Genomic DNA, 12,500 nt, shown 5'->3' on the forward strand with positions numbered 1-12,500 from the left:
TAGCGATCACCGATGACCGTATTCACCAGATGGTACGATTGCAAAAGAGTTGGGGTTTTTTCACTCACAAATCTTTCCCCGATACAAACACACCAGAAAGCACACATCATCGATGCATACACGTTTTCTCCTGATAATTTTCATTGAGTCAAATGCAGGGTGACTGACCACAAACCATCTCAAACAGAAGCGAAGAGTTCTCCTTACAAACTTTTGACAGTCTTGAACTGAACGCTTCTGCACTAAAGTGTTCTCTAACGGACGTGTGGCAGTTTTGAACTGAACGCTTCTAGAGTGACGTATTCTCTAAGGAACGTGTTAGGAGTCTTGATTTGATCACTTTTGGAGTTAAGTGTTTTCTAACGGACGTGAACAGTTTTTAACAGAACACTTCTGGAGTGACGCGTTCTCTCTCTCTCTCTCTCTCTCTGTGTGTGTGTGTGTGTGTGTGTGTCTTGAGCACCTTGAAGTGAAATCTTCTCTAAAAGTCTGTGTCAAGAACCACTGTTATCTAAAAGGAAAGTAGTACGAAAGAATTCCAATTTCATTCTGATGTCGTTGGTGAGAAGGACAATTAATTATTAAGTCATCCATTCACAGCATCTTCGAACCCTTACCTCCACTGGATCATTGAACAGAAGACGTCTCATCAGCAGACGGTTTGGTCAGCAGAAAATATATGTGGCACCAGAGAGAACATATCATTTTACCTGCAAATGATTGTATCAGTTCGTGTGGTTACAGACAGAAAATCATTATCCGCAATAGGAAAAACCACCACAACAAAACATGTTTAAATGCACCGTGTTATTCACACCGACAATCTGAAGGGACAAACAGACCTTGAGCCTTTTCTCTGACTATCTGGGAAAGAGCTGATAACAAGTGGTATTCATTTACAAGACTGGCAGCAAAAAATGCATGGCACATACAACACGCCTCACAGAGATCAACAGGTTTGTTTGGGTCACGTGGAAATAGTTTGGAGATGGGAGGACAGGGATGGGTGTAGGGTGGGGGTAGGAATTGTCACTGGAATGCTCGTCAACAAGACAAAGTTATGTCTATGTACACAACGTACCCCATTTGGGTTTCTGCAAGGAAGGACGGAGCTGTACGCATCCGTTCCCAGGAGAACGGCCAACAGCAGATGAGGCACCATCACGCTGGACTGATATGTATAAATATATATGTTCAATCTTTTAACACTTAATACCCAAACTGTAGGAAATGCGTCGCACCGTGATCACTCAATAGTTCAACAGGTAAACATACGGTCCTGTCTATCACTGGCTATTGGGAAACATGAATAACACACATAACCTCTTGCATAGACTGAACCAACAGCAGATGTCTGGGTCCGTCCTTCCCCATACCCCGGAAGGGATGCTTGAATGGGTGAGTGGGGGTGGGAGTCAGAGTTATAAATAGTATAATGATTTGGATACTTAAACAGCGCTTACCCCAGGTCGGAAACTAAGCTCTATGCGCATAAATAGTACCACCACCGTTAAGAAAGTCTTGTAAATTCTGTCTTCTTTATTGCTAACTTTATTTCTGCCTATAATTTTCTGCTGTTTTTTTTTTTCTTTAACTTCGTTTCACCTTTTATCATTTTATGCTCTTTTCCGGACGTATAGTCCTTGCGAATCCTTACTCATTATGATTCGATATCTCTTTGGATTTGGGCCTCGGCAGCACGAGCTGCTCACAAAAAGGCGTTGGGTGCATAATTACTATGCTTTTTAAATGTATTTCTTGATGTCATTTAGATGATTATCTCATATTTAGTTTGTTTTTAAAATGACTATGAATTAGACGGAGCGGTTAACACCATAGGCATAAGATCGGTTTATTGGTACATGTGCTTAATTTCTTTTCAAATTTGTCTTTTCGGATTTTATGTGGCTATTATTTGACTGCGCTTGATTTTTGACTGTGTGAAATTTCCGGCCTTGATTTGGCCCTGTCCGGTCGGCTAAGCAAAAAATAACAAGAACAAGAATAGAACGAGTGTATTTGAACACGCCAACGACAGTGTACGTTTGTGTTAAAAAGACAATCTGTATCAAATAAACCACACAGCAGGTTCGATTTCCTTCCAAATTTCTGCAGTGCCATTTAAAGCAAAGACAGAATAAAGTGATTCAACGAAAAAGCGTTGTATTTTCCAGTACGGAGCTGACCACAAATCAAGTAAAAACCCTGTCTTCAAAACAACGCAGATGTTTTAGTAAGAAAGCCCACTTGGCACGTTTCACAGTTCAAGACCCAAAAGATCACCACCAGAACAGCTCAGCTAATGTGGCAGGACGGTCACACAATCGAAACTTACCATGGGATAATATCCGTTGTCTGAGAACAAATTATAAAGTTTTTTGTTGTTTTTGTGTGAAGAATATGTCATTTAAAACACTGAATCAGAAAACAATTCAGTGGCAAACTTTCCAGCAGATGCCATTTCTCACACAATAGAAAGTCACCTGAAGAACACAATCTTCATCATACATCCACAGGAACCCAGTGACGAAGCAGATGACCCAAAATAGATCTCGAAATCACACATCAGCTGAGCCACAACATAAAAAAAAACCACAAAAACGAAAAAAGAAAAAAGATCAGGAGAGTGCATTTTGATGTTCACTCCGGTGATTGGTGGAAGACAAGAATGCGTCAGATTCTCACTTCACAGCAGTACATATCATGTTTAATTTAAAACGAAGAATGTCCACAGAGACTGGAAAGACAAAAACGGCAAAATGCTTCCTTTTTTTGAGCATTCACCAGAAAGGCAACCAAGCATCAGAGCCTGCGATGCTCTCTGTCTCAGATCATCACAAGAAAATAGAAAAAAAATCACTTTTGCCAGACCCGCATCAATGCAGTGCACGCCCCCTTCTCTTCCTCTGACACGCTTGTACAGTATGTCCGACCAATCTCCTCTTTATTTTTTATCTGTCACACACACACACACACACACACACAAACTGCACACACTCACCCTCCCACATACGAACACACAACACACATACTTAAATTCCTCACCCACCCACCCCAACATACATACACATTACACTACACCCCCACCCCCAACACAAACTACACTGCACCCCCCCCCCCCCACACACACACACATACTGCCACATAATAACACACACATAAATACCCCTCCCTCACACACACACACACAAACACACACACAAACACACTACACTACACCCCCACCCCTCCACACACACTACACTGCACGACACACACCCCCAAGCACACAAACACACATACACTACACTACACCGCACTACACTACACTACACTACACTACACACACACACACACACACACACACACGCGTACCGGGTTCGCTAATGTCTATGGCCTGGAGGAGAGGGGTGGGGTCTGTGTCATCTGGACAGCGAAGTATTATTGTACGTGTCCGTTACTATGACCTGAGGGCTGGACAGGGGGACAGAGGGACGGTGGTGTGGGGGGTGCGTCATCTAGACAATAAAGTGTTTGTTGACGTGTCCGTACCATGCTGTCCACCCCCACCCCCTCCCGCACCACCACCACCACAACAACCGCTCTCATCCGTGCTGGCGTCCTCGTAGCTAAGCGTACGGAACGCGGGCGTGGTGCGCAACACCGCTTCCACCGCGTCCAGCCGATGCAGGTCCTTCAGCCGCGCCAGAAGCTCGCGCACCGACGCCTCGCCGCGCCGCGCCCACTCGGCTAGCACGCGTTGGGTGTTGGACGGGCGGTGGTGGCGGTGGTGGTAGGGGTGAGGGTGGAGGTGTGGGGGGTCCTCGTCATCACCGTCGTGGGTGTCCAGGGTGGGGAGGTAGTCTGCCAGGCCGAGCGTGACGGCCAGCAGGCACCAGTCACGCCCCATGGAGTCCGGAGGGTCCAGCAGCAGGGACAGCTGGCGCTGGGTGTGCAGGCTCAGCTGGCCCGCGTCCTGCTCCAGGCCCAGCCTCACGTGCTGGAGCACCTGCCGGCCAATGAGAGAGAGCGGAGCGATGAACGCGCGCGTACGCACGCAGGTAGACAGATAGACATATACATACACACACATGCAAGCACATGCACACCACCAAGTGTCAGTCAGTCATGCGTCAGAACAGACACAGGAGGGCACACACACTCACACAGGCACAGGCAGACACACACACTCACACAGACACAGGCAGACACACACACTCACACAGACACAGGCAGACACAGACCTCTTCACAGCTCATTTTCCCTGGTCTACTATCGCTTCTAGAAAGCTAACCCCCACCCCCCCCAAAAAAAAACAAACAAAAAAACCCAAAAACAACAACAACAAAAAACAAATAACAAAAAACAATAACAAAAAACATACACACAACACCGCCCCACCCCCACCACCCCCCACATACACACAACACCCCCCCCACCAACCCCCACATACACACAACACCTCCCCACCCCCACCACCCCCACATACACACAACACCTCCCCACCCCCACCACCCCCACATACACACAACACCGCCCCACCCCCATCCCCACCCCCCACATACACACAACACCTCCCCACCCCCACCATCCCCCACATACACACAACACCTCCCCACCCCCACCACCCCCACATACACACAACACCTCCCCACCCCCACCCCCCTACCAACACACCTCCTCACAGCCCATGCAGGCCACGTCCAGGAACTCCTCTGTCGTGGATCCGCTCAGTGTCACGGAGGACCGGTTCTCCAGCTGCATGCGAAGCAGCTCGGTCGGCGAGTAGCTGCGCACGATGGTGCCGTGCCGACACAGCTGCGACGGCGACAGCAGGTAGCGCTCCGTGCCCAGCCCAGGGCACACACGCTCCACCACCTGCGCGAGCACGCGCACGTGCACACAAACACACACACATACACATATAATTCAGAAAAAAAGACACTCACACACACACACACACATTATACAGAAAAAAGAAAGATACACGCGCACACACACACACACACACACACACACTCACACACACACGCACGCACGCATCTATGCATCCTAAAAAACGGAAACATACATACACATCGCCTTGATCGTGGGCAGATGAAGTCGAACATTTTGATCAATTGATTTTGCTTGTTAGAGTTTTAAAATAATTCTGTTTTTTTTTCTAAACTCTCTCTCTCTCTCTCTCTCTCTCTCTCTCTCTCTCTCTCTGTCTGTCTCAGTCTCTCTCCGTCTGTCTGTCTGTCTGTCTGTCTCACTCTCTCTCTCTCTCTCTCTCATACATACACGCGCAGTAACACACACACGCGCACGCACTACCGGACACACGCACGCATACACACGACTGTGCACAAGTACCACACGCACACGCAACTCCCACCCCCAATACACCACAACACGCACACAACACAATACTGTACTTCACCCCCCCCCCAACCCCTCTCCCCCCAAAAAAAAACTACTCACCCTCACTCCTATCACAATTCACCCCCACACACACCCTTACAAAACCACCCGATCCTCCGTCCCCCAACACCAACAAACGAAGCACTCCAACTCCACCCGAACTCCCCCCACTCCTACCATACCCCCATTCCCCTCCCGCCTCACCTGTTCCACAACGCTGACGAAGTCCCCCGTTCCCCCACACCCAACAAACAAAGCACCCCACCCCCACTACCCCCGCCATTCCTTCCATATCCCTCCTCCCCCCTTATCCCTCCTCACCTGTTCCACGACGTTGACGAAATCCCCCGTATCCCCCACACCCAACAAACGAAGCCCCCCCCCACCCAACACACACACACATACCCCACTCCTACCATACCCCCCTTCTCCTCCCCCCTCACCTGTTCCACAACGTTGACGAAGTCCCCCGTCCCCCCACACCCAACAAACAAAGCACCCCACCCCCACTACCCCCGCCATTCCTTCCATATCCCTCCCCCCCCCCCTTATCCCTCCTCACCTGTTCCACTACGTTGACGATGTCCCCCGTCCCCCCCACACCCAACAAACGAAGCACCCCCCCCCACACACACACACCCCACTCCTACCATACCCACCGTCCCCTCCCCTCTCACCTGTTCCATGACGTTGATGAAATCCCCCGTCCCTCCACACCCAACAAACGAAGCACCCCCCCCCCACACACACACACACACACACTCCCACTCCTACCATACCCCCCTCCCCCTCCCCCCTCACCTGTTCCACGACATTGACGAAGTTCCCAGTCCCCCCCACACCCAACAAACGAAGCCCCCCCCTCCCCCCAACACACACACCCCCCCACTCCTACCATACCCCGCTTCCCGTCCCCCCTCACCTGTTCCACAACGTTGGCGAAGTCCCCCGTCCCCCCCCCCCACACCCAACAAACGAAGCCCCCGCCCCCTTCCCCCCACTACCCCCGCCACTCCTTCCATATCCCCCTCCCCCCCTCACATGTTCAACGTTACCGAAGTCCCCCGTATCCCCACACCTTACAAACAAAGCACCCGCCCCCCCCCCCCCACACACACACAGACACTCCCTCACTCCTACCATACCCCCCTCCCCCCTCACCTGTTCCACGACGTTGACGAAGTCCCCCGTTCCCCCACACCCAACAAACGAAGCACCACACCCCCACTACCCCCACCACACCTTCCATACCCCCCTGACCCCCACCCCCTCACCTGTTCCACGACGTTGACGAAGTCCCCCGTTCCCCCACACCCAACAAACGAAGCACCACACCCCCACTACCCCCGCCACACCTTCCATACCCCCCTGACCCCCTCCCCCTCACCTGTTCCACGACGTTGACGAAGTCCTCCAGGAAGAAGAAGAGGGCGTAGCGGGAGTCCTGGGGCCCTCGGACCTTCAGCTCCAGGAACTGCTGATGGTGGTCCATGTTCACCAGCCCCTCCAGCTGCCCCCAGCGGTACCGGGACCCGTAGTGCCACTGGATCAGCTCCACCCCAACCCCGATCCCCGCACCCACCCCACGCTCCGGGTCAGGCTCGCCGTCGCCCAGCATGTTGCGCCTGAGGAACACCTGTTGTGGCAAGCGAACATCCATGACCACCACCATTCTTCTTCTTCGTTTGTGGGCTGCAACTCCCACGCTCACTCGTATGTACACGAGTGGGCCTTCACGTGCATGAACGTTTTTACCCCGGCATGTAGGCAGCCATACTCCGTTTTCGGGGGTGTGCATGCCGGGTATGTTCTTCTTTCCATAACCCACCAAACGCTGATATATGCATTACAGGATCTTTAAATCAACGTGCGTATTTGATCTTCTGCTTGCGTATACACGCGAAGGGGGTTGTGGCACAAGCAGGTCTGCACATACGTTGACCTGGGAGATCGAGAATATCTCCACTATTTATCCACCAGGCGCCTTTACCGAGATTCGAACCAGGGGCCCTCAGATTGAAAGTCCAACGCTTTAACCACTCGGCTATTGCGCCCGTCAACCACCACCACTCAACGACACCTGTTATGGCAAGCAGACACCCATGACCACCACCACTGAACGACACCTGTTGTGACAAGCAAGCACCCACAAGGGCGAAGGAAAAACAAACAATGCCCTACAAATATTTCTCTCATCTGTATCTATGTACTGTTGCCAAAGAAGATTTTGATATTCATGTATCCCAACTCAAGTTTTCAAGAACAAAAAATATATACTATATTCTAAAAGTATCTTTGTTGAGTCGTTTTTAAAAATCTCCAGAAAAAAACAAAGTTTGTTTAAAACATTTATCTCCCATTCTTATCATTCATTCATCAATTCATTATATTTAAATACAATAATACATACATACATATACATATATTTGCACCGCATGTACCTGTATTCTTGGAAACAGGTACTTGAGCTGAGCTCCAGACTGGAAGCTGGTATGCAACCTGACACCCCCGTACACGGCATCTTGGTACGCCCCGATGCCTTTCTGCCATAGGCCCTCGGGCGGATCCATGAAGTTGAGACAGGGGAACTCGAAATCCACCTCCCCGTTCACTTCGCACTGGGTGCATACCTCCAGCGCTTCGAACACCTGTGATCAGAATATGAAACACATTCGTCAATGTTTGGATTTAGGTTTTATGCTGGGAAGAACTAACAACTGTCTAAATGAACAAAGAGAGAAAGAAAACAAAACACACAACAATAAACTAACCATAAATCAAACTAATAACAATACGAACGATGAAAATATGCATACAAACACACCAAACATATATGTCAACAGACATCTACCTAGTCTATTTGCCATGTTGTTACACACACACACACACACACACACACACGAGCGTCTACACCCACATACACACACACACACAGACACACATAGACACACACACACACACACACACACACACACACACAAAACAACAATAAAACAACAACAACAAAACTAACAACTAGACATGCATATGCACACACATAAACTCACACACACACATATGCACACATACACACACACAGATATGTATCTCTCTCTCTCTCTCTCTCTCTCTCTCTCTCTCTATATATATATATATATGCACGTAAGCACGCACATAAACACAACACGCAAACACATACGCAATCACACACACACACACACACACACACACGGACACGCCCCTCACCACCCCCCACACCCTAACACCCCCACCACACCACAGCCCACACCCACACCACACAACCCCCCTCACCTGCAAAAGGTTCAGGGCGTCCACCTCAGGAAAGAGTCGCTGCACGTCGCCCACAGACAGCCTGCCGCCCTCTCTCCTCTGCTGGCCCTTTCCTCCTCCTCCTCCTCCTCCCCCTGCTGCTGCTGCTGCGTCACCCCCGCCTCCGTCTCCTTCTCCTCTTGCTCCTCCCCCTCCCTCCCCCGCTGTGGCGGCCGCCCTGCCGGCCTGAGCCAGGTTGTGGGGGGAGAGGAGAGTGCCTAGGATGTCGGCACACAGCCAGCGGGGGTCGAGCACCACCAGGTCCAGGTCGCTGCTCTCGCTCTCCACGTACATTATCTGAACGGCACAGGAGAACGAGACACATACATACATGTGCGCGAGCATACGTAATCCAGACACAAGCGCACGCGCGCACGTACAAGCGCGAGCATACACGCGCGTGCGCGTAAACACACATGCACGCGCGCACACACACACACACACAAGGACAGTTGGTGATGGTGATGGTGTGGTATGCACACGCGCGCACACACATGCACACGCACACACACACACACACGCACACACACACACGCGCGCGCACACACACACACACACAAAAAAACACCCCACAACCCCCCCCCTCCCTCTGCCACCCATCATCCCACTCCCACAAACACACACGAAATCCCACAAGCCAGCCAACACAACCATACCACCCACCCACCCACCCCCACTCATACCTCATCCCCACCAACTCATCAACACACAACCACCACCACCCTCACCCAAACACCCATCCCCACCCTAACCCACAACCCCACCACAGCCATGCTGTCTCTCTGTCTCTGTCTCTGTCTCAATCTCCACACCGCAACCCCCTCCCTTCTTTCTCACCCCAATTCCCTCCTCTCCCTCCCCCATCCCCATCCACCCTCCCCACCCCAACCCCCCGAAGCACCCTCCACCCCCACCCCCCACGACCTCCCCCCAAACCCCACCTCTCCCATCAGCTCCAGGTGATGGGCCAGCAGTTTGACGTGGTGGGTAGAGGCCAGGGGGTTGACGGAGGATCGAACCAGGTCTGCCAGCTGTGACCACGTCAGCACGGGGTACCCGCCGTTCTCTCGTCTCCAGGACGCCAGCTGGGCCACCGTGGCTTCCAGAAGACCGCTGGGCTTGGGTACAGCCTGTATGGATGGGGTTAGGAGGGAAGGGAAGGAGGGGGGGGGGAAGGGAATGGGGAGATCATCACCATCATCGTCATCACCATCATCATCATCATCGTCGTCATCAGTGCAAGATCAGTTAATCTGGGCAAGAAATCTTCACGTTTTGTGTAAGGGCAACAGCATCGTCATCCTCATCATCATCACCACCACCATCATCATCACCACCACCACCACCACTATCATTATCACCATCACCGCCACCACCACCTACATCATCATCACCATCACCACCACCACCACCACCATCATCATCATCACCATCACCGCCACCACCACCATCATCATCACCCTCACCGCCACCACCATCATCGTCACCACCACCATCATCATCACCACAATCATCACCACCACAGTCACCACCACCGCCATCATCATCATCACCGCCACCACCATCATCATTACCATCACCACCACCACCATCATCATCACCATCACCGCCACCACCATCATCATCACCGCCACCACCACCATCACCACAACAGTCACCACCATCACCACAACATTCACCACCACAGTCACCACCATCATCACCACAGTCACCACCACCTGCACGATGTCCTGTTTCTCCAGGCCCAGTGCCGCCTTGAGGGCCTTCAGGTCAGGAGAGGCCGCCAACTGACTGTCCACGACGAAGAGACGGTCGGCCAGCCGCACGTCGTGCCGGAACAGCTGCTGCGCCTTCTGGTGCACGCCCGAAGCCTCCCCGCTGACGTACTCCCCGCGGCTGTTGCGCGAGCACCCTGCCTTGTCCGCGTGCGTGGCCACGAGCAGCACACGAGGGCTGTTTCGCAGGCGCCCGCAGTAGCCTGTGTATGCACGAGTTGTTTTTTTTTCCCCCCTTTGTTTCGTTTTGTATTGTTTTGCTTCATCCAGATTTTGTTTCTTTCCCCACGACCATTCACCCCCTTATCAGTACCCACCCTAACCCTACTCCCCCGCTCACTGCTCACCACCACTATCACACCACCACCCCTCCCACACCCACACACCCCAAACAGTCTCATTCACCATCCATCTTATCGCACGACCGCCACTGAGCACTCTGAACAAAAAAAAACAAAACTGGATGGAACAGAATAGAATAGTGTTGACCTGAATTGAATTAAATCTCAAGGCCGGACTAAGCGCGTTGGGTTACGCTGCTGGTCAGGCATCTGCTTGGCAGATGTGGTGTAGCGTATATGGATTTGTCCGAACGCAGTGACGCCTCCTTGAGCTACTCAAACTCAAACTCAAACTGAATTAAATAAAAAAAACTGGACTGAATCGAATTAACTTTAATGAAATCAAACTGGACCGAATGGAATTCGGTTCATTTGAATGAAACTGAACTGAGTTAAATTAAATCAAATCATATCAGATTATTATTATTAAGAAGAAGAAGAAGAAGAAGAAGAAATAATGAAACTGAAAATAAGATAAAATAAAAAAAGAATTAATGCGAAATGAAATACAAGTTCATCCTTGTTGTTGACAGCCCACAGGGCCATATCAAAGCTAAACAAAATTAAATTAAAAAAAAGATGAAGAAAAACAGAAAAGAAAATGAAATAAAATAAGTCAATAAGTGGGTGAAGAGAAAAAGAAAAGAAAAGTGTCAATTCAGTGTCAAGGTGTCAAGCGTGTGTACTGATCAATATAAATATACGCTACGCTGCATCTGCTGTATATAACATAGGCTATATATGTAAAAAAATACACACACACATAAGCACGCACACACACTCACACACTCACACACAGACACACACAGAGACACACAGACACAGACACACACACACACACACTAACACACACACACACACTAACACACAAAAACACACAACACACACACATAAACACACACAACACCCACACACACACACACACAACCCGTCAGTCTGAAATCACTTTAGTAAACAGACGTTAAATCAATGACCAACCAACACTAAACACATCACCCACCCACCCACACCATCCCCTTCCCTCCACACACGCACAACCACCCCCCACCTCCGCCCTCACGCGCCAGCAACCCCCCTCCCCCTCTTCCCCCCCACATAACACACAAAACACCCTTACCCCTCCCTCCCCCCGCACCCCCCCACCACCACCCCCGACACACACACAAACGGCCACGCCCATCACCTATGGGCAGCGCAGGCGGCACGCGCGCCTTGAGGAAGTTGAGCCAGAAGACCACCTGCGCCAGCTGCTCCTCGGGCGGGAGGAGCAGGCTGAAGACCAGCACGTGCAGGCAGTGCGTGTCCCCGAGCAGGTGGTCGTACAGCACGTAGTACGGCTCGTAGCCCGCGAAGTCCCACACGCTGAACTCGCCGGCCCCTGGAATGGGGATTGGGTTCCAATCAACGTGCACAGAGTATGCACATTTTCATACATAAGAACACACACATACAAACACAAGAACACACACACACACACACACACACAGTAACACAAACACAATACCCCCCTCTCCCACCCAACACACACACACACAACGTTTTCTTGTTGTGCTTCATATCGTATCGCATGCGCATATTGTGTCGTATCGAATCGTATCGTAGCGTGTTGTATTGCATTGTATTGTATTGCATTGCATTGCATGGCATTGCACTGTATTGCACTGTATTAACACAAGCTTACAGCTGGGCC

General features: G+C 50.9%; 1 protein-coding gene across 1 annotated transcript in view; it reads right to left on the reverse strand.

The window, feature by feature from the left end:
• LOC143296952 (death-associated protein kinase 1-like) overlaps nucleotides 1-12,500 on the reverse strand; it is a 46,466-nt gene that overhangs the window by 2,122 nt on the left and 31,844 nt on the right. The window contains exons 14-21 of the mRNA XM_076608999.1: nucleotides 11,994-12,188; nucleotides 10,413-10,672; nucleotides 9,636-9,824; nucleotides 8,677-8,991; nucleotides 7,827-8,033; nucleotides 6,773-7,021; nucleotides 4,657-4,857; nucleotides 1-3,988 (exon numbers count right to left, since the gene is read on the reverse strand). The exon at nucleotides 1-3,988 is cut by the window's left edge and continues 2,122 nt beyond it. Of these exons, the coding sequence (XP_076465114.1) occupies nucleotides 3,494-3,988; nucleotides 4,657-4,857; nucleotides 6,773-7,021; nucleotides 7,827-8,033; nucleotides 8,677-8,991; nucleotides 9,636-9,824; nucleotides 10,413-10,672; nucleotides 11,994-12,188 (2,111 nt within the window). The 3' untranslated portion in view covers nucleotides 1-3,493. The remainder of the gene's footprint in view (nucleotides 3,989-4,656; nucleotides 4,858-6,772; nucleotides 7,022-7,826; nucleotides 8,034-8,676; nucleotides 8,992-9,635; nucleotides 9,825-10,412; nucleotides 10,673-11,993; nucleotides 12,189-12,500) is intronic.

The sequence above is a fragment of the Babylonia areolata genome, chromosome 22 (assembly GCF_041734735.1).
Source record: "Babylonia areolata isolate BAREFJ2019XMU chromosome 22, ASM4173473v1, whole genome shotgun sequence".
Classification (NCBI taxonomy): domain Eukaryota; kingdom Metazoa; phylum Mollusca; class Gastropoda; order Neogastropoda; family Buccinidae; genus Babylonia; species Babylonia areolata.